The sequence below is a fragment of the Schistocerca americana genome, chromosome 9 (genome assembly GCF_021461395.2).
Source record: "Schistocerca americana isolate TAMUIC-IGC-003095 chromosome 9, iqSchAmer2.1, whole genome shotgun sequence".
Taxonomy (NCBI): domain Eukaryota; kingdom Metazoa; phylum Arthropoda; class Insecta; order Orthoptera; family Acrididae; genus Schistocerca; species Schistocerca americana.
Genome location: NC_060127.1, coordinates 15,032,006 through 15,058,971, shown reverse-complemented (window position 1 = coordinate 15,058,971; position 26,966 = coordinate 15,032,006). Strand labels below are relative to the sequence as shown.

At 39.7% G+C, this 26,966-nt stretch overlaps 1 protein-coding gene across 2 annotated transcripts in view; it reads right to left on the bottom strand.

Annotated features, from left to right (window-relative positions):
- LOC124551323 (26S proteasome non-ATPase regulatory subunit 8) overlaps positions 1–26,440 on the bottom strand; it is a 67,333-nt gene extending 40,893 nt beyond the window's left edge. For both annotated transcript variants that reach the window (XM_047126333.1, XM_047126334.1), the window contains exons 1-3: positions 26,293–26,440; positions 8,244–8,316; positions 6,636–6,738 (exon numbers count right to left, since the gene is read on the bottom strand). In XM_047126333.1, the coding sequence (XP_046982289.1) occupies positions 6,636–6,738; positions 8,244–8,316; positions 26,293–26,400 (284 nt within the window). In that variant the 5' untranslated portion in view covers positions 26,401–26,440. The remainder of the gene's footprint in view (positions 1–6,635; positions 6,739–8,243; positions 8,317–26,292) is intronic.
- Between the last annotated feature and the right edge of the window lie 526 nt (positions 26,441–26,966).

Below are 26,966 nucleotides of genomic sequence, written 5' to 3'. Positions count from 1 at the left end.
TAGGTAGGTGGCAGACTGGGCATGCACCAGATTTGGAGGAACCGGATCTGCGGGATATTGAGACAAACCCCAGTGCAAGCTCCAGGTAAGTGGTCCACCAACATGGGCTTGAAATGTTCTGTGAGGGTACTTTTTTTGGTATAGCTGTCCTACCTCTCTACTGTTTCAATCTGCTCAGCTGTACACAAACACCATCTCGGCTTGTTGTCGACATGAATACGGGACAATCCTGCTGTTACAGTACCCTGCATCAATCACAAAGCCTGCAATGTGCAAGAAACACACAGCACATGGCCAGAGGAACTTTCATTCTGTCAGTGCCATTACCGTGGCAACGATGTATTTCCAAAAGTATGTTCATAGTAGCTTTTTTGCTCCATTTCCAGTCAGGAATCAGAGCCTGCAATTTGTCAGTTTTATTAATACTAACTCTGCACATCAAAAAAATGAGAGCAAGACATCTGTGAGTAAAAAACCTTTCAGTGGGGGCAGGTGACAGTGCACTGGCAAGTCATTCCACTGCTAATAATAATGTTCAGCGCGTCGCAAGTCGCGTGCGCCCCATCAGTAGTGCAGTATGTCCGCCTAGTGCTGGCCACACTACGACACAGCAAGCCCAGTGCAGTGGGCTGGGGCAGCCCAGAGCCACGGGCCAGCGGGTAGCTGTGTCGAATGCAGTGGGCTGGGCTGGAGAATCCCCCGGGCTCTGAGTGCTCCACAGTGGGCCGCTCTGCACTCCTCTGGTTTACATAGTATAGACGTAGATGTAGATTTCGTACCACCACGTCAAGAGAAGGCAAATGAAATTGTGGAATAAATTATTTTTGCATCCTTTTGTAATGGTAGCAGTGAACACTTTCATCTTATACTGTGAAACAAGAAATAATCAGGAAAAGTGCTGCCATTTGGGAAATTTTCTTATTCAATTAGAAGAGGAATTTGCAAAGAAAGAGGGTGAACAACATGCTGCTAGGAAGACATTTTGCAGACAGACTTACCTCCACAGAAAAGGCCCATCCCACAAGAGTGCGCAAAGTTTGTACAGGAAAAGAAACTTTCCAGTGGAGAGTCTTCAAGAAAGAAATATATTGGTGCCTTGATTGTGAAGTTCAACTATGCATGGAAGTGTGTTTCAAATTGTACCATACAATGGTAAATTATTCTTAAATGTACCAATAAGAACCACCACAGATTTTTTCCACCAAGTAAGTACTGAAATTTAACTAAATTTTATTTACTGTGCCTTACTTTGTAACTACACATGCTCATAAATTAACGATAATGCTGATACAAGGTGAAACAACGCTCTGGTAGGAGGTTTGCGGGTTTAAATCACCTCTGAGTATGACCATGCGGTTCATTTGACCTGCAGTCATCACATGGTGGCACTGGCAGCAGTCCAATTACGCAGAGGTGTGTTGGTGCATGTCAGAGTACGGTGCAGCGAGTAAGTGTGCAGACGTTTTCAGACATGCTAATGGTGACTGTGTGCTGAAAATGGCCCAAAGAACACAGATTGATGACGTTATGAGGGGTCGAATACTAGGACAACTAGAGGCTGGTCAAACATAGCAAGTCAATGCATGGGCCCTCCGTGTGCCACAAAGTGTGATCTCAAGATTATGGCAATGATTCCAGCAGACAGGAAACGTGTCCAGGCGCTACAGTACGGGACGCCCGCAGTGTACAACACCACAAGAAGACCGATATCTCACCATCAGTGCCCGCAGACGGCAACGGAGTACTGCAGGTAGCCTTGCTAGGGACCTTACCCCAGCCACTGGGACAGTTTTCTCCAGACACACAGTCTAGGCTGAACAGACATGGTTTATTCGCCTGAAGAACTGCAAGGTGCATTCTACTGACCCCTGGTCACAGGAGAGCCCATAAAGCCTGGTGTCAAGAACACAGTACATGGTCATTCGAACAGTGGTCCCTGGTTATGTTCACGGACAAGTCCAGGTATAGCCTGAACAGTGATTCCTGCTGGGTTTTCATCTGACGTGAACCAGGAACCAGATACCAATCTCTTAATGTCCTTGAAAGGGAACTGTATGGAGGTCGTGGTTTGATGGTGTGGGGTGGGATTATGATTGGTGCACGTTCACCCCTGTATGTCTTTGACAGAGGAACTGTAACAGATCAGATGTATCGCGACATTATTTTGCATGTTTATAGCAATAAAAAGTGCAATAGTATCGAAGGAAATTGACGGAGATCTGAAATGTGAAATAATTTGGGTGAAGGTCACGGTTAAAGCAGGCTCAAACATAGTAATTGGATGTCTCTATAGGCCCCCTGGCTCAGCAGCTGTTGTGGCAGAGCACCTGAAGGATAATTTGGAAAATATTTCGAGTAGATTTCCCGACCATGTTATAGTTCTAGGTGGAGATTTTAATTTGACAGATATAGACTGGGAGGCAAACTTTTACAACGGGTGGCAGGGACAAAGAACCCAGTGAAATTTTTTTAAGTTAATTATCTGCAAACTGCCTTGAGCAATTAAACAGAGAACCGACTCGTGGTGATAACATATTAGATCTTCTGGTGACAAACTGACCCGAACTATTTGAAACAGTTAATGTAGAATCAGCAATCATGATGCGGTTACTGCATCGGTAATTTCAGCCGTAAATAAAAATATTAAAAAAGGTAGGAAGATTTTTCTGTTTAGCAAAAGTGACAAAAAGCAGATTACAGAGTACCTGACGGCTCAACACAAAAGTTTTGTCTCAAGTACAGATAGTGTTGAGGATTAGTGGACAAAGTTCAAAACCATCGGACAATATGCGTTAGATGAGTATGTGCCAAGCAAAGATCATAAGAGATGGAAAAGAGCCACCACTGTACAACAACCGAGTTAGAAAGCTGCTACAGAAGCAAAGGGAACTTCACAGCAAACATAAACATAGCCAAAGCCCTGCAGACAAACAAAAATTACACGAAGCGAAATGTAGAGTGAGGAGGGCTATGCGAGATGCGTTCAATGAATTAGAAAGTAAAGTTCTATGTACTGACTTGGCAGAAAATCCAACGAAATTTTGGATTTATGTCAAAGCAGTAGGGGGATCAAAACAAAATGTCCAGACACACTGTGACCAAAATGGTACTGAAACAGAGGATGACATAGTAAAGGCCGAAATACCAAATGTCTTTTCCAAAGCTGTTTCACAGAGGAAGACTGCACTGTAGTTCCTTCTCTAGACTGTCGCACAGGTGACAAAATGGAAGATACTGTAATATATGACAGAGGGATAGAAAAACAATTAAAATCACTCAAAAGAGGAAAGGCGTCTGGACCTGATTGGATACCAGTTCGATGTTACACAGAGCACACGAAGGAACTTTCCCCCCTTCTTGTAATAGTACCGTAGGTCTCTAGAAGCGCGTAGCGTTCCAAAAGATTGGAAAAGGGCACAGGTCATCCCCATTTTCAAGAAGGGACGTCGAACAGATGTGCATAACTATAGACATATCTCTCTAACGTCGATCAGTTGTAGAATTTTGGAACACGTATTATGTTCAAGTATAATGACTTTTCTGGAGACTAGAAATCTACTCTGTAGGAATCAGCATGGGTTTCGAAAAAGACGATCGTGCGAAACCCAGCTCGCACTATTCGTCCATGAGCCTCAGAGAGCCATAGATACGGGTTCCCAGGTAGATGCCGTGTTTCTTGACTTCCGCAAGGTGTTTGATACAGTTTCCCACAGTCGTTTAACGAACAAAGTAAGAGCATATGGACTATCAGACCAATTGTGTGATTGGGTTGAAGAGTTCCTAGATAATGTAACATCGCATGTCAATCTCAATGGAGAGAAGTCTTCCGAAGTAAGAGTGATTTCAGGTGTGCTGTAGGGGAGTGTCGTAGGACCGTTGCTACAATATATATAAATGACCTTGTGGATAACATCGGAAGTTCACTGAGGCTATTTGCGGATGATGCTGTAGTATATCGAGAGGTTGTAACAATGGAGAATTGTACAGAAATGCAGGAGGATCTGCAACTAATTGATGCACGGTGCAGGGAATGGCAAATTGAATCTCAATGTAGACAAGTGTAATGTGCTGCGAATACATAGAAAGATCCTTTATCATTTAGCTACAATATAGCAGGTCAGCAACTGGAAGCAGTTAATTCCATAAATTATCTGGGATTAGGCATTAGGAGTGATTTAAAATGGAATGACCATATAAAATTAATCAACAGTAAAGCAGGTGCCAGACTGAGATTCATTGGAAGAATCCTAAGGAAATGCAGTCCGAAAACAAAGGAAGTAGGTTACAGTACGCTTGTTCACCCACTGCTTGAATACTGCTCAGCAGTGTGGGATCCGTACCAGATAGGGTTGACAGAAGAGAGAGAGAGAGAGAGAGAGAGAGAGAGAGAGAGATCCAACGGAGAGCAGCGCGCTTCATTACAGAATCATTCAGCAATCGCGAAAACATTACGGAGATGATACATAAACTCCAGTGGAAGACTCTGCAAGACACTCAGTAGCTCGGTACAGGCTTTTGTTAAAGTTTCGAGAACATACCTTCACTGAGGAGTCAAGCAGTACATTGCTCCCTCCTATGTGTATCTCGTGGAGAGACCATGAGGATAAAACCAGAAGGATCAGAGCCCACATACAGGCATACCGACAATCTTTCTTTCCACGAACAATACGAGACTGGAATAGAAGGGAGAACCGACAGAGGTACTCAAGCTGCCCTCACACACCGTCAGTTGGCTTGCGGAGTATGGATGTAGATGTAGATGTACTTTTTATGTCGTTCGACTTATTACTGCATTTTGTTCAAGTTGTAGTTAATATTTTGTTCCCTGTATTTTATGATTCCAACCTTCAGAATTTTAAAAAGTATTCCAGTCAACAATGCCAAAACAGTCTTTTTTCGTAAATTCACAAATGCTGTAAAGGTAGGTTTGCTTTTTTCAATGTTATGTCCTGAGGTAAGGAACATGGTCAGTATTTGCTTGCGTGTTTCTCTCCAAAGGTCTCTTTAATTTTCCTGTAGGCAGTATCTATCTTACCCCTAGTGAGACAGGCCTCTACATCCTTACATTTGTCCTGTAGCCATCCCTGCTTAGCCATTTTGCACTTCCTGTCGATCTCATTTTTGAGACGTTTGTATTCCTTTTTGCCTGCTTCATTTACTGCATTTTTATATTTTCTCCTTTCATCAATTAAATTCAATATTTCTTCTGTTACCCAAGGATTTCTATTAGCCCTCGTCTTTTTACCTACTTGATCCTCTGCTGCCTTCACTACTTTATCCCTCAGAGCTACCCATTCTTCTTCTACTGTATTTCTTTCCCCCATTCCTGTCAATTGTTCCCTTATGCTCTCCCTGAAACTCTCTACAACTTCTGGTTCTTTCAGTTTATCCAGGTCCCATCTCCTTAAATTCTCACCTTTTTGCAGTTTCTTCAGTTTCAATCTGCAGTTCATAACCAATAGATTGTGGTCAGAATCCACATCTGCCCCTGGAAATGTCTTACAATTTAAAACCTGGTTCCTAAGTCTCTGTCTTACCATTATATAATCTATCTGATACCTTTTAGTATCTCCAGGATTCTTCCAGGTATACAACCTTCTTTTATGATTCTTGAACCAAGTGTTAGCTATGATTATGTTACGCTCTGTGCAATTCTACAAGGCGGCTTCCTCTTTCATTTCTTCCCCCCAATCCATATTCACCTACTATGTTTCCTTCTCTCCCTTTTCCTACTGACGAATTCCAGTAGCTAACCCGCACTCCTATTTTTTTATTCATTATTAAACCTACTCCTGCATTACCCCTATTTGATTTTGTATTTATAACCCTGTAATCACCTGACCAAAAGTCTTGTTCCTCCTGCCACCGAACTTCACTAATTCCCACTATATCTAACTTTAACCTATCCATTTCCCTTTTTAGATTTTCTAATCTACCTGCCCGATTAAGGGATCTGACATTCCACGCTCCGATCCGTAGAACGCCAGTTTTCTTTCTCCTGTTAACGACGACCTCTTGAGTAGTCCCTGCCCGGAGATCCGAATGGGGGACTATTTTACCTCCGGAATATTTTACCCAAGAGGATGCCATCATCATTTAATCATACAGTAAAGCTGCATGTCCTCGGGAAAAATTACGGCTGTAGTTTCCCCTTGCTTTCAGCCGTTCGCAGTACCAGCACAGCAAGGCCGTTTTGGTTAATGTTACAAGGCCAGATCAGTCAATCATCCAGACTGTTGCCCCTGCAACTACTGAAAACGCTGCTGCCCCTCTTCAGGAACCACATGTTTGTCTGGCCTCTCAACAGATACCCCTCCGTTGTGGTTGCACCTACGGTACGGCCATCTGTATCGCTGAGGCACGCAAGCCTCCCCACCAACGGCAAGGTCCATGGTTCATGGGGGCGAAAATGATGAAGAAGGACACAGAACACCAAGTCCCCTGCCGGGAATCGAACCCGGGCCCCCTGCGTGGTATGCGATAACGCTACCCCTATGCTACGGAGGCGTTCTTTAGAATGTTAAATAACCTTCCTTGAGATCAGTTTCTAGCAATAAACATACATGTGACTAAAATATATATGCATGCCATCATTCTGACCAAGCAACACGACAGCGAAACACAAGTCAACTTACCTATAATCCAAATAGTAACATTTCAGTTGTGCCATATATCTCTCAAATGAGGGTATATCTTTCATAGCAATGCTCCACTGAGCACCGATCTCTAGAATGTCTCCTGGAAGATTAGAAAAATTACAGCAATATGGAAATTTAAAAAATGAAGTGAATGAACACAAAATCTCTGACAACTGAGCAATTACTCCATCTGTAACACTAACAGAGTCAAACATTCCATTTTAAGGACTTTTTCATCTACATGCTCCGTGGAAATTATTTTAAGGACAGTTGATTTAAAATTGTTTAAATGTAATACATACTTAGTAAGCACTGGGATGCAACAGAGTGAAGTATCTAACATTGTTAAAAAGTCAGATATAGAACTTTCTGCAAACAATGACTTTCCAAAGGAAGTATACTAGTGGTGACTGCTTCTGCAAGGAACTTTTATTCGAAGACATGGAGGAGTTGCACTTCTGAATGGAAGCGAAACAAAAACTTAGACACTGAGATAGATTTGAATGTATGTGCAACATTGTGATACAGCTAATAACAATGTAAGCCATTACACGGAGATAACATGTTGCTACCAAGTTCTTTAGAGAGAGTCATACACACACGCATTACTGCTGCAAAAGTTCTACATACATGCATTATTGCTGCAAAAGTCCTCCACACGCATTATTACTGTGAACTGATGCCACAGGATTTCACCTTCCACAACATCAGCATCGCTTGAGTTTAAGACCAGTGTCTGAATAAAATATTTTTCAACTGTAAACCCCAGTGACTTTTTGATCAGGTTATCTGGAAAGGTTTTATTCCTATACAACTACTGTTTGCCTGAAGCCAAGTACTTCTTGACCTGATACAATAGCACTTTACAGAATGTTCCTGTTTACTTACTGCATGACAGATTAATTAATTTGAAAGAAAGTACAGGAAAAAATTCTTTAATACAAGCTTTTCTTTTCCATAAAATCCACGAAGCAGTCAAGTTAAAGTAAGGTTAATGTGCACTTGCTTTCAGTTTAATGTGATATTACATTAGGGGCATTAATGATCATTTCAATTGTAAAGGATCATTGTGCATAGCCAATTATAGCGTATGTTATCATGATTAATTAGTTTCATACTAAGATTGGTTCAACTGGATTACCAACCATTTTATTTGAAATGCAAATTGGAGGAAAACTGTAAAAGGAAGATTAGTATTTAATATTTTGTTCAATTAGATGAGAAATTGAGCACAAGTTCAGAAATAGTACTGTCTGAAAGCAAACTGGTCATGTTTTTGAAGAATCTGGAATTCACTGTAACTCATTTAGACAAACTACGGAAAACATAAATATGGATGGCTGGCTAGAGATTCAAAACCTGCTTCTCTTTAATGTTAAGTCCATCAACACAAATCCTGCAACACCTTACTCAGTGGGAAAAACTGAACCAAGAACTGTGTGAACATTACAATATACACTAAATGGCTCACATCGCCAAAATTAGCATTATCAGATAATCCAAAAGAGTCTACTGAGCTACAGTTGAGACGTCCATTTAGCTTCATGTGTTTGTAGATAGTATTCATTTTAGAAACAAGATTATGTATAGAAATCAAATACTCACTTGCAAGTAACAGCTCTTGCTGTGAAGCAGTCGAGTTGGAAGTTGGCAAGAACATTAAATGTGTAAGGCCAACCTGAAAGGAAGATACATAATAAGAATTATACGGGTATTCTTAAGCTAAACAGTATGTGTACAACAGATAGTATTTCACTCAATATCAGTTTCTTCCCACGTGGTCCGAATATTAATCAGTCCCATTAAACACAAGCATTATATGAAACAACATTCATTGTGATGTTCTTTCTTAAACACGAAACACAACTTCCGATTTTAATATAGGTATTAATTTTTGTTATGTATGTTAAACATATAAACAGAAGGATAAATCATCACTTTGCCATAGTAAGTCCCCATCAATATGATGGTAACTGCAATGTTAACAGCAGTAGCAGGATCATCTCACACCTGCCCTCTCCCCCGAAACAAGAGGAAGAAGATACACAACATGCAACTGGATTTTAGGAATGTTATGTGGTCGTCAGTGTAACACTAATGAAACATAGTAAGATTGAACGAGACGACTTCTTAAAGTACACTGTTGTTTGTGATGTGTGCTGAATACATTGCTTCCAGTTCAAATATAAATTAAGAAATTCTGAAGCAGTAAATAATATGAAACAACCCATCAGCTTTGATGAGTGACACTATCAAAGAATTAACTACTTGTTAACACTACACAACCACTATGGTGACACTGACGTCATATAGTGATCTGTGTATTTCAATTTTCAAAGTATTGAGACCTCCTCGAGAGTGCAGCGATCTTGGGCAGGGACATTCTTACATTAGTACCACGACAAATTCAATTGTTACTACTACACAAAAAACCAACCTTCCGAGTGCGTTGCCACATCTTTGGACACTAAACATAATTATTTTCCCAGCACAGCTGCAACCATGAGACCATAAAAAAGCTGCATAAACCAGTTCAAATCAAACCAATGGCATGCTGTCATCACATGTCATTTTGATGCACAATGTACGACATCTCTGTTCGTAGAAATATAGGATTAATGTGTTTAAAGTTTTTGACAACAATTACAAGTAAGTCTTATATAATCATTAGAGGTATTTTAAATTTGTCTTTGCGTTGTGGTGATATATTATGCTGGTTTTCTCTTACATCAAGGAACAGCATCTGCCTACACATTTTGTTTCAGTTATTCCTACGTTTCGCACACTTCACAATATAGCACCGCACGGTTTGAGGTGCCGTGTCACGGATTGCACGGCCCCTCCCGCCGGAGGTTCGAGTCCTCCTTTGTATGTACGTACGTACGTATGTATGTATGTATGTGTGTGTGTGTTGTTCTTAGCATAAGATAGTTTAAGTAGTGTGTAAGTCTAGGGACTGGTGACCTCAGCAGTTTGATCCCTTAGGAATTCACACACATTTGAACTATATTAGTGGCACTATATTGTGGTGTTTCGCATCAAGAAATATCTAATTCTGCAAAGCAATGCATAATTAGACCAGAACAAACAGTGCCAAACAAAGGAATAAGTAAAAAAAAATCCTGATGTAAGTGAAAACCAGGCATAAAAATACCAGCACTGATGCTACATTTCCAAAAAACTAAACACGTTTGGTGACAAATACATGCATTTTCTTGTAGATGGAAAGACAAAATACCTCCAATATTATAAGGCAACTAGAGACAATACGATCACACAAATGAAGAACTGAACTTACATAATCACACTCACTCTCACAGTGTCACTCATGGTAACCTGCAAGATTACACTACCCAACATCCCACAAGATGGACAAATGAAAAACATTTTGCAACTGCAATTAAAACACATGTAACACAAGAGAAAAACTAAAATAATTACACAGGGGACACAACTTCACTGGCAACTTTTCACATCGAGTGAGAAACGGCAGGGTACAGCGACACCAAGGATTTAAAGACAAGTGGCAGACATTTTTAGCAGAAGGGATATGAAAGCTGGAACTCCAGTTCAACAAATGTATGAACTATCATGATGATTACACCAAAAAATGGTCAATACTTTTATGTAATATATCTACACAAAATGTTTTAAGTTCCACAATTGTTTTCGTTTACAACAATATCAAAGATGTTTTGAAGATCACTCCTACAGCAGTTTGCTGAATGATGCCATACTACAATGGCACGATAATTCAAAACTACACACTGCGTCCAATTTAAGTATTTTTTTCTGAATATCTTCCACATTCTGCTGAGTTCAACTCATTTGAAAGTTGTACCTAGAAAGTTAGGTAAATGGTCTCAGAAAATAAAGCAAACAAGAGGTGCAAAGAAAATGCCTTTAGTGGCCTTCAAAGTAATCACCGTTAGCTTTAAAAAGTACTTCTGACATTGACTGGAAAGCTGTTGGAAACTGTCAGCAAATGTTTCTTGTGGAATTGCTCGAAGCACCATGGTCATGCGTTGTGGGATATCCACAACACCTTCACCTGCATGCTCAACTTTCCCACTAAATGCAACGTGACTGTCCAACACACGTTCTCCAGGTACGGCATCAGCAGCCTTTCTTTCCCCAACTGCCGGCCGCAGTGGCCGTGTGGTTCTAGGCGCTGCAGTCCAGAACCGCGGTACTGCTACGGTCGCAGGTTCGAATCCTGCCTCGGGCATGGGTGTGTGTGATGTCCTTAGGTTAGTTAGGTTTAAGTAGTTCTAAGTTCTAGGGAACTTATGACCTCAGCAGTTGAGTCCCATAGTGCTCAGAGCCATTTGAGCCATTTCTTTCCCCAACTGTAAATTAGCCTTGAAAGGCTTACATTTTGCAGATGATGTTCACAACCACAGTGCTTCTAGCTTGGTTAGTTTCCAACAGCTTCACAACCAGAGTCATAAATATTTGTTGTGGACAGTTGAGACTTTTGTAACAACCTAGAAATTTCACCTAAGATGGGAGGGAAAGCTGTGAAGCCTGTGTGCAAATCATGTAAATTTTGTTCTGTGTTTTTCATGTTTTAAATTGTCCATCTGCAGCCTTGCTGAGGCACAGGTAGGGAAACAGCCAACAGAAACTGGACACACATCCTTTCTTTATTGAGAAGAACCTGTGAGGTTAAGGCTAGCATACAGACATAATAAGGCTCTGGAAAGTTAGTTTGGCTAAGTTTGAATTCTCTTATGCGCAGACAGTTGTGAATAAAACCAAATAATGTTAGATCAAATATAGCTCCTCACAAAAATGAACAAATGAAAATTAAACAATAGAGGATCTAATCAACTTTCAATACCAATCTATAACTTTACTGTGTGGTGCCATATAAAAATGTAAGAAAACCCACTGTCTCCAAGCACTGTCATTAAAAAAATCTGATAGTGAAGTACTTTGATGCCCAGGATTAGCAACCAATTTATTTGTTTGGTTAATATCCACCTACTGTTTACTCATGTTCTTGTGACTGTAACACCCGATATGCAGAATTTAATACAAAAAATTACAAAATTAATAAATCTGTTATAGAAAACATGTACACTTCTAATGTAATACACTTGGAAGCCTCTTATTTGCAGCACTTTTTATATAAGCTCCAAAGAACCCAGTTGAAAGAGCAAATTTTGCAAGGTGACGGTGGATATTCGAGTACTTGAAGGCACCACACATGCAAGTATTCTTACGTGAATTTTATTCATACAGAGTCTGACAAACAAATTAGATGTTATATTATCTGGCAGATTAAAACTGTGTTGGACCAAGACTAACCTGGAATGTTGCATTTCAGTGACAATGCTCCTACTGACCAAGCTATGCAGGCAAGGTTCACAGCTAGTTCTCAATGTTTCTATGGTGTCAGTAACTCATCCCCTACTTGAGAAACTTCACAGAAGGTCCCCTGCATACCTTGCTGCTGTAGCACTCTTTGAATCAAAGATAAGTACAGGCAATAAAAAAAGTCTGTAACCATGTTACATATGATACTTTCTATTTGCATGGCATATAACAACAGTCTCCATGCCAAAGTAGAAACAGCACACACAAAATCCAACTAAAAGAATGCTATTAATTCTGCAAAGGCACACACATGATGGATATCTGCTCCCTGCACACGTAAGCCATTATCATCCATTTGCAAGAGCCCAATGTTCTAGTTTTATGTTATTATTACATCCACCTTACTAGCTTATTCTGCAGAAAGAGTAAAGGCCATTGTTGCACTGCCCCTCAAGTAAACATTATATAGTCCCCATCCTTTATTAACAATTACAGTGAAAGTACCTGCTATCCCAACACACACCTCTGGAAAATTCATAGTACACTGTATAGATGTCAGGATATGAACCCATCTACACAGCTTACAAAATTCAAATCACCCACTGCACCCTTTTTTGGTCGTCTGTGTGTTAATGTGTCTCTAGGAACTACTGTTGATATTTTCATACTGTTTTCACTAATAAACCATTCAAGAGAAAGATTTATGCATATAATTCATGAAGTTACACCAGACATGTTGCCCAGCTGTAGGTACTTCATGTTATCCATGTGAGATGCTGGGTCAAGTTATTCATAAATACTTTTATTGATAAACTCTTCCACACATTTTCCTTTTAGCAGGTTAGAATACTCAATCTGTTATTAAACCCTAATGTCAGAGCTGCCTCATTGATTGACAATACTCTATTATACAGAGCAGACATTTAAAAAAGTTTTGAGTCAGCTACGTACTTATGAATGTTTGTGAGCTTGGATTCTGGAGGAGCACTGCATGAAAGAAGCAGCTTTATAAACAAAAAAGTATATGTTAGATACTGCACGTGCGAAACAAAAAACAGCTGCTGGATAAGATTGATTACAGTATTGGTCTACCAAGAATTTTAACATGCTTGGGTTGTTCTAGTCATGCTGTCCACAAGGCGAACAGAATCTGGCTGCTCAAACCTGCCTCCCTCTTATACAGCAACTTTCACATTCAGTGTGGGACAGTTTCCTGCAATATTGCAATGCGAATGTTAACTTGTCTCAAGCATGCTAAATTCCATTTGTGTCACCAGATTCTGCATGCTATTCCATTTGGTTGATTCCTACCTCATGGAGAAGAATATTCAGAAGCATTATCATCTTAGAGATGAACATATCGGCAAAACATTGACCGTAGGGCCAAACGGTAAATTATAAGATCCTGCCTCGATACTGCACAGCCCCTAAATTAACCAATATTTCCTGGAAGTGCAACTAATGTGGGTGCCATGGCCAGTTTCTGCTTGCAGGGGGAAGTGTGGCATGAAGATGATACGGCATTCTTTCCTTAATCCTCCTAAAGAGATGGTGGTCAGAGCTGACTTAGCTGTTTTTAAGGACGAGTCATTTCCCTATGACACCTAGTACATTCTCACATCTGTGGCAGAGAAAGTTCTGAAAGTACTGCCAAGAAGCAGCACCTTACAGAAATGTTTTAAGTGGAAGCAGAAAATGGCCACTGAAAATCCTGCACTCTGCTCGTGAATCTTGTCTGGCTGAAACGCCTAGAAGTTAAATAACTTTGCCGAGCAGTTTGTAACTTGTGAAATTGAGGAGTCGGGCAGCAGCCCTCGTGGGATGTGGAAGTTGTGTGTGTGGCCCCTGGTGCAGAAGGTGGTGTTTTCCGCAGTGCGTTTCAGCAGCTGAGAGAAGGTGGTTCTTCCTGGTCAATTGAGTCATCTATTACAAAGATTCGGAAATTGCATTCTCATGTGCAGACATCAATTTCATATTTTCTAGGCGAGTGTTACTGTTTAGAGTGTGCAGAGCTGCCCAATAGGCAAGAAACCTCTAATATTAGAATGAGGAGCTAGTTTGAAAGTGGTGCTAACTTGAACGAGATTGACTTGAAATTTTCATGGAAGCCAATATTATATTAGTTTCCATGGAAATTTTAGTGTGGTATTTTGTGTCACTCTATCCATATTGATTCTGTACTGTAGTCCTGTTTTGTTGCACGGAGAGTATCAGCGGCAGTTGTTTAGAGCAAGTTGGCAGCCGTGTATGAACTGCTAGCAGCGTAAATATTCCAATCTACAGAGCTTTGATTATCGACATTGGGGTCGTGGCACGTTTAACCCTGTCTCAGGGGTTGAAGTAAGGCTGATGTGATAGCCTAGCAGAGGAGAGAATTAATCCGGGTGTGCCAATAAACATTTCAGACTACACCCGTACAGCAATATGGTGCTTAATATGTATTGGGTGCCACATGTCACTGACAGTGCAGGGATTCTCACTGCAGCAGCAAGTGTGTCACCGTGTGATGCCACGGAACCTTTGAGGATGGACGGAAGAATGTCTCAAGGTGTCCCAGACATCTGTATACGATACTGGCCTGAAACATGACTGTTCGACTTCCTTGCCGAAACTGTGGGACTGCAAGCATTGGTGCCAAGAAGCCTTAGCATTCTTCTAAAACTAACATCAGGGGTCACAAAAACCCTGCACTCATCTGTGACGAGGACCTGATGCCATTTCTATAATTTTCTTTCCAGGAGTTTCCTTGCCCACCTCCTCCATGCATCACTGCACTGGGAAAACACACACACACACACACACACAGTTTTCTGTGTCATCAACTAGTACTGTAGACTGCAGGCAACCACTATGAGACAGAGTGGCAATATTTTTTTTTCCATGATAGTGGCTGAAAGTTCTTAACATGTCACCGTGAAGTACATCAATTTCGAAGGTAACTTCCCATGCAGAGTGCCCTCCTTGCTGCAAATTGAATGTGCCCACAGTCCAAGCTTCAAATGGCTGGGGACATCTTGACAGAATGAACAGCACACAATAACCACATTCAGAATTACAGAAACAGCACACACTACTGAACTGCACCGAGAATGCACATTTGCTTTACCTCAATTACACAGGTTAACTGTATGTTGCAATTCTTGCAGTCTGAAAGAGAACCGAAAAAGAGGTTTCTGATTTCAAAGTAATAAAAACTGTCATTATAATAATAATGTGGCCCCCACCCCCATGAACCATGGACCATGCCGTTGATGGGGAGGCTTGTGTGCCTCAGTGATACAGATGGCCGTACCATAGATGCAACTACAACAGAAGGGTATCTGTTGAGAGGCCAGACAAACGTGTGGTTCCTGAAAAGGGGCAGCAGCCTTTTCAGTAGTTGCAGGGGCAACAGTCTGGATGATTGACTGATCTGGCCTTGTAACACTAACCATAACGGCCTTGCTGTGCTGGTACTGCGAACGGCTGAAAGCAAGGGGAAACTACAGCCATAATTTTTCCCCGAGAGCATGCAGCTTTACTGTATGGTTAAATGATGATAGCATTCTCTTGGGTAAAATATTCCGGAGGTAAAATAGTCCCCCATTCGGATCTCCCGGCGGGAACTACTCAGAAGGACATTGTTATCAGGAGAAAGACAACTGGCATTCTACGGGTCGGAGCGTGGAATGTCAGATCCCTTAATTGCGCAGGTAGGTTAGAAAATTTAAAAAGGGAAATGGATATGTTAAAGTTAGATATGGTGGGAATTAGTGAAGTTCAGTGGCAGGAGGAACAAGACTTTTGGTCAGGTGAATACAGGGTTATAAGTACAAAATCAAAAAGGGGTAATGCAGGAGTAGCTTCAATAATGAATAAAAAAATTGGAGTGCGGGTAAGCTTCTGTAAACAGCATAGTGACCGCATTATTGTGGCCAAGGTAGACACGAAGCCCATGCCCACAACAGTAGTACAAGTTTATATGCCAATTATTCAGGTAGTGAAGGGAGACGAAAACTTAATAGTCATGGGTGACTGGAATTCGAGAGTAGGAAAAGGGAGAGAAGGAAACATAGTAGGTGAATATGGATTGGGGGTAACAAATGAAGGAGGAAGCCGCCTGGTAGAATTTTGCGCAGAGCATAAGTTAATCATAGCTAACACTTGGTTTAAGAATCATGAAAGGAGGTTGTATACGTGGAAGAATCCTGGAGATCAGGTATCAGATAGATTATATAATGGTAAGACAGAGATTTAGGAACCAGCTTTTAAATTGTAAGACATTTCCAGGGGCAGATATGGACTCTGACCACAATCTATTGGTTATGAACTGTAGATTAAAACTGAAGAAACTGCAAAAAGGTGGGAATTTAAGGAGATGGGACCTGGATAAACTGACTAAACCGGAGGTTGTACAGAGTTTTAGGGAGAGCGTAAGGGAACAATTGACAGGAATGGGGGAAACAAATACAGTAGAAGAAGAATGGGTAGCTCTGAGGGATGAAGTAGTGAAGGCAGCAGAGGATCAAGTAGGTGAAAAGACGAGGGCTAGTAGAAATCCTTGTGTAACAGAAGAAATATTGAATTTAATTGATGAAAGGAGAAAATATAAAAATGCAGTAAATGAAGCAGGCAAAAAGGAATACAAACGTCTCAAAAATGAGATTGACAGGAAGTGCAAAATGGCTAAGCAGGGATGGCTAGAGCACAAATGTTAGGATGTAGAGGGTTATGTCACGAGGAGTTAGACAGATACTGCCTACAGGAAAATTAAAGAGAACTTTGGAGAAATGAGAGCCACTTGTATGAATATCAAGAGCTCAGATGGAAACCCAGTTCTAAGCTAAGAAGGGAAAGCAGAAGGGTGGAAGGAGTATATAGAGGGTTTATACAAGGGCGATGTACTTGAGGACAATATTATGGAAATGGAAGAGGATGTAGATGAAGATGAAGTGGGAGATACGATACTGCACGAAGAATTTGAGAGAGCACTGAAAGACCTGAGTCGAAACAATGGCCCGGGAGTAGACAACATTCCATCAGAACTACTGACGGCCTTGGGTGAGCCAGTCCTGACAAAACTATCATCTGGTGAGCAAGATGTATGAGACAGGAGAAATACCCACAGACTTCAAGAAGAATATAATAATTCCAATCCCAAAGAAAGTAGATGTTGAAAGATGTGAAAATTACTGAACAATCAGTTTCATAAGTCACAGCTGCAAAATACTAACGCGAATTCTTTACAGACAAATGGAAAAACTGGTAGAAGCTGACCTCGGGGATAATCAGTTTGGCTTCCGTAGAAATGTTGGAACACGTGAGGCAATACTGACCCTACGACTTATCTTAGAAGAAAGATTAAGGAAATAGCAAACCTATGTTTCTAGCATTTGTAGTTAGAGAAAGCTTTTGACAATGTTGACTGGAATACTCTCTTTCAAATTGTAAAGGAGGCAGGGGTAAAATACAGGGAGCAAAAGGCTATTTACTATTTTATACAGAAACAAAATGGCAGTTATAAGAGTTGAGGGGCATGAAAGGGAAGCAGTGGTTGGGAAGGGAGTGAGACAGGGTTGTAGCCTCTCCCCAATGTTATTCAATCTGTATATTGAGCAAGCAGTAAAGGAAACAAAAGAAAAATTCTGAGTAGGAATTAAAATCCATGGAGAAGAAATAAAAACTTTGAGGTTCGCCGATGACATTGTAATTCTGTCAGAGACAGCAAAGGACTTGGAAGAGCAGTTGAACGGAATGGACAGTGTCTTGAAAGGAGGATATAAGATGAACAACAACAAAAGCAAAACGAGGATAACGGAATGTAGTCGATTTAAGTCGGGTGATGCTGAGGGAATTAGATTAGGAAATGAGACACTTAAAGCAGTAAAGGAGTTTTGCTATTTGGGGAGCAAAATAACTGATGATGGTCTAAGTAAGAGGATATAAAATGTAGACTGGCAATGGCAAGGAAAGCGTTTCTGAAGAAGAGAAATTTGTTAACATAGAGTATAAATTTAAGAGTCAGGAAGTCGTTTCTGAAAGTATTTGTATAGAGTGTAGCCATGTATGGAAGTGAAACATGTACGATAAATAGTCTGGACAAGAAGAGAATAGAAGTTTTCGAAATGTGGTGCTACAGAAAAATGTTGAAGATTAGATGGGTATATCACATAACTAATGAGGAGGTATTGAACAGAATTGGGGCGAAGAGGAATTTGTGGCACAACTTGACAAGAAGAAGGGACCGGTTAGCAGGACATGTTCTGAGGCATCAAGGGAATACATATTTAGTACTGGAGGGCAATGTGGAGGGTAAAAATCGTAGAGAGAGACCAAGAGATGAATACACTATGCAGATTCAGAAGGATGTAGGTTGCAGTAGGTACTGGGAGATGAAGAAGCTTGCACAGGATGGAGTAGCATGGAGAGCTGCATCAAACCAGTCTCAGGACTGAAGACTACTACTACAACAACAACAAGAACAACAACAACAAGAACAACAACAATAATGTTGTTGTAGCTTTCAATCCAAAGACTAGTTTGATGTAACTCTCCATTCTACTCTATCCTGTGCAGCCCCCTTAATCTCCAATTTTAGCCCCCCCCCACCCCTTCAGTCCTAAATTGATGACCCATTGATAGCTCTGAATGTGTCCTCTTAACCAGTCCCTTCTTCTCGTCAGTTTGTGCCCGAATTTCTTGTCTCCCCGATTCTACTCAGTACCTCCTCAACAGTTATTTGAACTAACCATCTAATCTTCAACATTCTTCTGTAGCGCCACATTTCAAAAGCTTCTATTCTCTTTCTGCCTAAACTGTATTATTATTACTATCATCGTTAATTCCCATTAAGGAGAGCGTTAAAACACGATCAATATTCACAATGACAATATGGTACATAAATTGGTACATTTCACACTCGTGGCACTTTTTTCTGTCTCTTTCTTTTCTCTTCCCAAAAACCTCTCAAATTCATTGTGTTTCTTCTTCCTCTCTTCTGTCCACTTCTTTCCTGATTTCTTCTCTTTTGGTGTTTCTTCGAATTTGTTTGTTGATTTTTCCTCTGTATTTTCCTCTGTTTGATATTTCTTCTGTGGAGATGTTTAGATTTTTGAGGTCTTCCATGGTTTCCTTTACCCAGTTAGTTTTCACCTTATTCGTCACCACTATGTTAAAAATCATCTTGGTCAGCCTATTTTCATTCATCCTATTAATGTGCCCATAGAATTTTGCCCTTCTTTTTCTGATATTGTCTGTAATTGTATCTGCCTGTTTGTACAATTCCTTTGTTGGTCTCTTTATCCAGATCCCCCGTCTCTGAACTGGCCCATAGATCTTTCTCAGAATTTTCCTCTCTTGCTTTTCCATTTCCTTGATTTTAGTTCTTCCTCTGATTACTGTTGTTTCTGAGGCATACAAGGCCTCAGGTAAGACTACTGTTTTGTAACGTCTTAACTTGGCATTGACGGAAATATTTCTTTTATTGTAATGGTTCCATGTAAGTCTGTACGCTTTTTGTAGTTTTGTAACCCTTTCTTCATTGGCTGTTGAATTCAGTCCTGTTTTCTGTATAATCTCTCCCAGGTATTTGAAACTTTCTACTTGTGTTATCTTTCCGTTTTTTGTTATCAATGGGCTTCTGTCTGTAGATTTTGTGTCCACGTACTGGGTGTTTTCATGTGATATTTGTAGTCCTGTTCTGGCTGCGATTTCATGCAATATCTCTAGGACTTCTTTTCTGTCATTTGTAATGATGGCTATCTCATCGACAAAGGCCACACATTTTATGTTGACGGTTCTATTTTTCTCTCTCCCCATCTTTACCCCATTGACTCCTTTGTCCCACGTCCTGATTATTTTCTCTAAAACAGCGTTAAATAAAATGGGTGACAGGCCATCTCCCTGTCTCACTCCTGTCTTGATTTCGAAAGATTCTGAGATCTCGCCCATGAACTTCACTTTTGACTTTGTATTTGTTAATGTTTCCTGAATTAGTTTTCTGGTTTTATTGTTTACCTTCATTTCTTCTAGTGTATTAAAAAGTGTTTCTCTGTCTATGGAATCTTAAGCCTTCTTGAAATCAACAAATGTTACTGTGGTGTTTCTGGACTTTCTCGTTGTTAATAATGTTCTCAGACACCAGATCTGCTCACTGCATGATCTTCCCTTCCTGAACCCTCCTTGGTATTCTCCAATCTGTGGATCTATCTGAGGTTCTAGGCGATTTAACAGAGCTTTTGATAGAATTTTGTATGCCACCGGCAGTAACAAAATTCCTCTACAGTTAGGGTCTGTTTTGTCTCCTTTCTTGTGAAGGGGGTGTATTAGGGCTGACTTCCATTCTTCTGGTATCTTTTCTGTTTCCCAGATGTTTTTGATTATACTATGAATTTTGGGTGTAATGTTTTCATGGTCTAATTTCCAGATATCTGCAATCAGTCCATCTTCACCTGGTGCTCTGTTATTTTTCAATGATTTTATTATTTTAACGATTTCTTCATATGTTGGGGGTTCGGAGTCCCGGTTGGGTTCTGGTTTTGTAAACTGTAATCTCTGTTTTGGTTCATCACAGTTAAGTAACGTGTCAAAGTATCTGGCTAATATTTCAGTTTTTCTTCGGATTTGTCTCCAGTGTTCCATCTTGTCTTTTGAAGCATGAGTTTGGTGGCTGATATCCTGTCATATTTTCTCGGAATACTCTGTAAAAATTTCGTGTGTTGTTTCTGGTGAAGTCTTCTTCTATCTCCTTCAACCTGCTGTTTTCGTAACCACTTTTTTCTCTTCGGGTTGTTTTTGAAGTGTTTTTCTGTATCTTGTTGAAGTCCTCCCATTTTTCTTGTGTTTTATGGCTGTTAAATTTTTTCCAGGCTTGTATTCTGTCTTCTATGGCCCTGTCGCATGTGATGTTCCACCATCGGTGTTTCCTTTTTCTCGGTGGCTGCCCCAATTTTATCAGTTCTTTTACTTTTTCTGACAGTTCTGTCCAGTTGTTGCTATTGATTTTCGTAATTTCTTCTAATATTTGTTTCTTGTTTATTTGTAGGTACTCTGGATCTGTTCTGAAAGGTCTGTTGGTTCTCTGTATATTATTCATGTTTCACTTCCATACATGGCTACAATCCCAAAAGGTATTTCAGACACGACTTCCTAACACTTAAATCTATATTCAATTTCAACAAATTTCTCGTTCCCAGAAACGCTTTTTTGCCATTGACAGTCAACATTTTATATCCTTCCTACTTCGACTATTATGTTATTTTGCTGCCCAAAGAGCAGAACTCATCTAGGCCGCTACTAGTTGAAGTGCGTTGTCTCCTAATTTAATTTAATTCCCTCAGCATCACCTGATTTGACTACATTCCATTATCCTCATTTTGATTTTGTCGATGTCATTTTTATCCTCTTTTCAAGACAATGTCGATTCCATTCAACTGCTCTTCCACGTCCTTTGCTGTCTCTAACAGAATTACAATGTCAACAGCAAACATTAAAGTTTTTATTTCTTCTCCCTTGGTTTTAATTCCTACTCCAAATTTTTCTTTTGTTTTCTTTACTGCCTGCTCAATATACAGACTGAATAACAACGGGGATAGGCTACAACCCTGCCTCGCTCCCTTTTCAACCATGCTTCCCTCTCATGGCCGCCCGACTCTTAACTGCCATCTGGTTTCTGTACAAATTGTAAATAGCCTTTCGCTCCCTGTAGTGTACCCCTGCTACCCTCAGAACTTCAAAGAGAGTATTCCAGTTAACACTGTCAAAAGTTTTCTCTAAGTCCACAAATGTTATAAATGTAGTTTGTCCCTTCTCTAGCTTCTATGAGAAGTTTTAAAGAGTCAGTATTGCCTCGTGTGTTCTTATATTTCTCAGGAATCTAAATTGGTCACCCCTGAGGTCAGCTTCCACCAGTTTTTCCATTCTTCTGTAAAGAACTTCTGTTAGATTTTGCAACCGTGACTTCTTGAACTGATAATTTAATAATTTTCACACCTGTCAGCAGCTGCTTTCTTTGGAACTGCAATTACTACATTTTTCTTGAAGTCAGACCGTATTTTGGCTGTCTCATACATCTTGCATACGACATGGAAGAGTTTTGTCATGGCTGGCTCTCCCAAGGCTATCAGTGATTCTGACAGAATATCTTCTTCTCCTGGGGCCTTGTTTCAGCTTATGTCTTTCAGAGCTCTAGCAGATTACTCTCTCAGTATCACACCTCCCATCTCATCTACGTCTCTTTCTATAATATTGTTCTCAAGCACATCTCCCTTGTACAGACCGCCTATATACTCCTTTCACCTTCCTTTTCTTTGCTTAGACTAGTTTACCATCTGAGCTCTCAATATTCCGGCCAGGTGGTTCTCTTTTCTCCAAAAGTCTCAATTTTCCTGCAGGAGGTATCTATCTTTCCCCTAGTGATGCATGCTTCTAAATCCCTACATTTGTCCTCTAGCCATTCCTGATTAGCCATTTTGCACTTCCTGTAAGTCTTATTTTTTAGATTTTTGTATTCCGTTTCTCCTGCTTTCTTTTATTGCATTTCTACATTTTCTCCTTTCATCAATTAAATCCCAGAATTCCTAAAAGACCATGTCTTTTTACCTATTTGATTCTCTGCTACCTTTATTATTTCATATCTTAAAGCTACCTTTTCATTTTCTACAGTACTCCTTTCCCCTATTCTAGTCAACCATTGCCTATGCTTCCTCTGAAGCTCTCAGCAACCTCTGGTTTTTCAATTTATCCATGTCCCATCTCCTTAAGTTCCTACCCTTTCCCACCTTCTTCAGTTTTAAGCAACAGTTAATAACAAATAAATTGTGGTCAGAGTCCACATCTGCCCCTGGAAATGTCTTACAATTTAAAACCTGGTTCCTAAATCTCTGCCTTACAATTATATAATCAACCTGAAACCTTCTGACGTCTCCAGGTCTCATCCAAGTATAAAACCTTTTATGATTCTTAAACTACTGGTGAACCTAAAATTCAAATGCTCTGTAATACAATTATAGCAATTCCAGCTCCCTTACCAGCAACCTTGAGGAATTAGAATCTATCAGGACTATTGTTGAAACATCAAATGAAAACTAATGGAGATTGGGAGTGTTCCTGGGCAGAGGGCCCCTGAGTACATTTGACACTATTTTTGCAAGAAACCAGGTTATTCGACTTTTGCTACTGCATGCAGTATCGCCATCAAGAGAGAAGATGATGCAGTGGACAACTCTCCAGGAACATTTCCTCTCCTAAAATTCCCACCATCAATATCATGTTATGTGGAGGGATCATTTTTCTCCTACAATAACATTCTTTCTGACTGGCAAGATCCTATGCCTGCAAACAATTTGGACAAGTATTTGGACGATCATTGCTTTCAAAATGAAAGGTAAGGTAGGGTACATAAGTAATTTCAGTGAAAGGTATTTTAATAAACAGTGACAAAAGATAATTTTCTTTTGCTAACACATTAGTGTACTTGGCATGGCAACAGTATAGACTTTTAAAATTTAGTAACTGAAACATACCTTCTTAATGTACTTTTCATGTTCCTTGACTTTTTAAGTGCATATTAAGCTAATATAGCATGCTATAGTGTAACTCCGAAGTTGTTTTCAGTTAAAATTATTGTTTTATGCTTAATATCTAATAAAATATTGGATTGCATATATTCTTACACATTTTACTCGTTTTCATTAGCAAGTTGATATCACACAAAATTCTGAGCTCCAATGATATGAGATGGAAAACAAGCTCAGACTGAACACTGGTGTGGATGGGAATCAGTTGTTTCCAAAAGAACCATACTGTACTACAGTAGAGTTGGTGAGAGACTATCCCTGACATTTGCAGTGGGCTTGGCATGGCTATCTCGACCAAGCACATAAAACAATTTTGTGCATGTCTACAGTAATGCTTCAGTGTTATTCAAGTTCTACAGACTGTTTCCATATGCAGCCATTTACACTTCAGAGCTGAAAGCTGTCAGCACTGCCAGGTGTCCAGGATCACATCTCATTGACTGGACGACAAGTCTTAATACAGAAAATCTAAATATGGCTGGCCAGATATAGATTTGAACCCCAATTCTTGGAAATGAGAGCAAAATGTCAGTGCAGCAGCTTTTTATTTAATTTGCATTTACAAGGACCTTCCGCAGGGAAACTCATCACACTGGATTTTTACTTATTTTCTATTGTCTTGAATCTTATGAGTTAATAATTCTAGTGAGCTTCGATGTTTCTTCATTGAGAGAGACTGGCTCTATTGAGTCTTTACAACTGATACTTGGAAAATGTGAAGCTAACTTTACTTTGTTTCAGCTCTTGCTTACCGTCACATGACCTTATTTAATAATATACTGAACAACTTGATGGTGTTACTTCAGGCGATCTTCTATCCCCTTTCACACCTTGCTGTCAATTTATTTTCCCAATAATGTATAAAGACACAGAGGGAAGTGTGAGTTCTGCTTTTGGGGTGGGGGTGGGAACTGAGAAGTAGGGGAAATTGTTTTGACATACACAGATGCAACTTTTGTAGTGTTCCCCACATCAAGGGAAATTATCCATAATGTTTAAGACACAGGAATATTTAATCACCATAGAAATTTAAGCATAGTCTTATTTTCAATAGGGGACATGTAAAAGAGTATGTTACCATCGAGCATTCAGTTAATATAAGCTCATAGGCAATGAGACTTGTCAGCAAGCATCAAATTGGCACCATCCATATCAGACCACATGCCACACATACACGGCAATACTACCTGTGCCATCTCTGAAGAAATTTTGTGCAAGGGCTGTTAGAATGACTTGTTAAAATGGAAAAGCAAAGGTACTTGACTGACTAAGCTTTCCATCGTTGCCCAGCCAGTCTGACTTCTTTGACAGGTAGCTCTGACTCTAGTACACCAACTTAACAACACACTAACAAAATTCAGCAAAGATTGTTAACAATCTGTCTGCATTCACAGCAATGAATGCTGAGTTTAGTAATCCAAAACTAATATTAAAATACTATTATTTATTGGGTCTTAGAGCTTTCATAAAACTTCAAAATGATGATACTGACACTATTAACTGCTGTTTAAATTGTTTAACAAGCAACTGGTTTTGGCCACATACCATTATTGTGAACCTATTGCACAAATATCCAAAACACAGAAAAATTTAGGAGAAAATGTTTGGGAATTTTACTAGAAATACAAATTATACTTGTAGTTTGCATTCACAAAGAGCTAAATGTATTATATACATCAAAGAACAACAATGCCAAACTATAAAATTTACAAATTACAGTTAACAATGCCAATTATAAACCACCATCCAAGGAATGTACAAAATAGAACAGCAGAGAACCACAAACAACTATTTGCATAAAACATTGCTAATCTGTAAATTTATTGTGATGAAAAAAGTATCAAATGAGAAATAACATTTAAGATTTTATACCACACCACGTCACAATTAACCATCTCTCATAGCCAGCAGAGGGGGGAAAAACAGTCCTGGTGGATTATTACTACAACACCACACCTTTCATACATATACCATGCTACTCAGCCAAAGTAGTTTGTGGGTGGGTAGGGCTTGGGACTGACATGTATATAGCTACATCAACACGAATGTGGAGGAATAATTGACAGCAGTGAAACCTGTCATAGTGGCAGCAATGCTTGACCATACTAACAAATGACTATTCCTTTACATTAATTGAACAATTTTGTGGTAAAAATTTGCTTGCAACTCTTACAATTACGTACAACCTAAATGTGTTTTCGCACAAAACATTCTCATGCTATAGACGACAATCTGAAAAATTCCTTGCTGAGAGGCAAACTGCCCAAATCTAATACACCGCTTCCCTGACCATTTGCCACGAAAGCACACAAAGACAGCTAAATAAGAATCACAAAGAACATTTCTGGGCATACGCAGTCACTAAAAAGTATAATCTTGTTCGAAAGAAATTGTATCAAGGCCAGCATATTCTCTGTTAATTCAAAAAACAAAACTGTCGTGTCAAGCGAACTTATTGCCTTAATATATTAGGAGATATCATGCGATAGTAGCCATCCCCCTGAAATCTTGGTCGTGGGAATGATACGAAACAAATGGGATGAGTAGAGGTTAGCTGGGTTTACTGAACTGACTACGAACGACAAGAGACTAAAATTCCGCTTCAAAATATAAAGTGATAAACTGATGATCAAAGGGCACAGAAACATATCGAGAACCAAGGTGTGGGTGTCAGGTTTACCAGGTGTCACATAATTTACCTCCTTCCGTGCACAATCTTACAAGTAAAAATTACTTAAGAAGTACTGAGTGAATATTTTACAAAAGAACATTACTACCTTTAATTTCGTTAAAAGTTCTCCACATTTGTTCAGGTTCGGTGGTTTCTTGTTCCATTCTGTTTTCAGTTGCTGGTACAATGACACCACTTCTTTCATTGCCGCCATGACGCTTACCTTATTATGATGTTTGGCAGAAGATCTGTGCTCCCTTGACAAAGATACAGCTGTGAGCGCGCGTAGCATTGAGTACTCTGTGCTCATTGACAGACTTCCAATTCAGTTAAAGTTCAGAGCAAGTTGGAATGCTTCACGAAACTTCAGACTGTTTTTTAGACTATCACGTAATTCATGTCCTTAAAAATCTAATCTACCGAGGGTTTAAAAACATTTTGAGTGCACGTTAGTTACACTTGGTTTTTGACAAAGTGAAACATGCAAAATTCTAGATAAGAGCAACAATTGCTCTCATTCTTTCCGTGCATTTATTCCTTGACCTGATCTTATTCTAAATGAATAACTGTTCTTAAGTGTCCAATACAGTACTTTTTCGTTATGAACAATGGGGCTACCATTTACTCCCAAAGAAGCGCGAAATTCAGTAATTTAAAAGAGTCATAAAATTGGAATTAATTTGGTGAAGTAGAAGGAAGCTGATGAACTATTTACTTAGTGTAGTTATAACAATGTACTAGTATTGAACCGCGGGAGACGTCAAGGAGTTTGAATTGCGA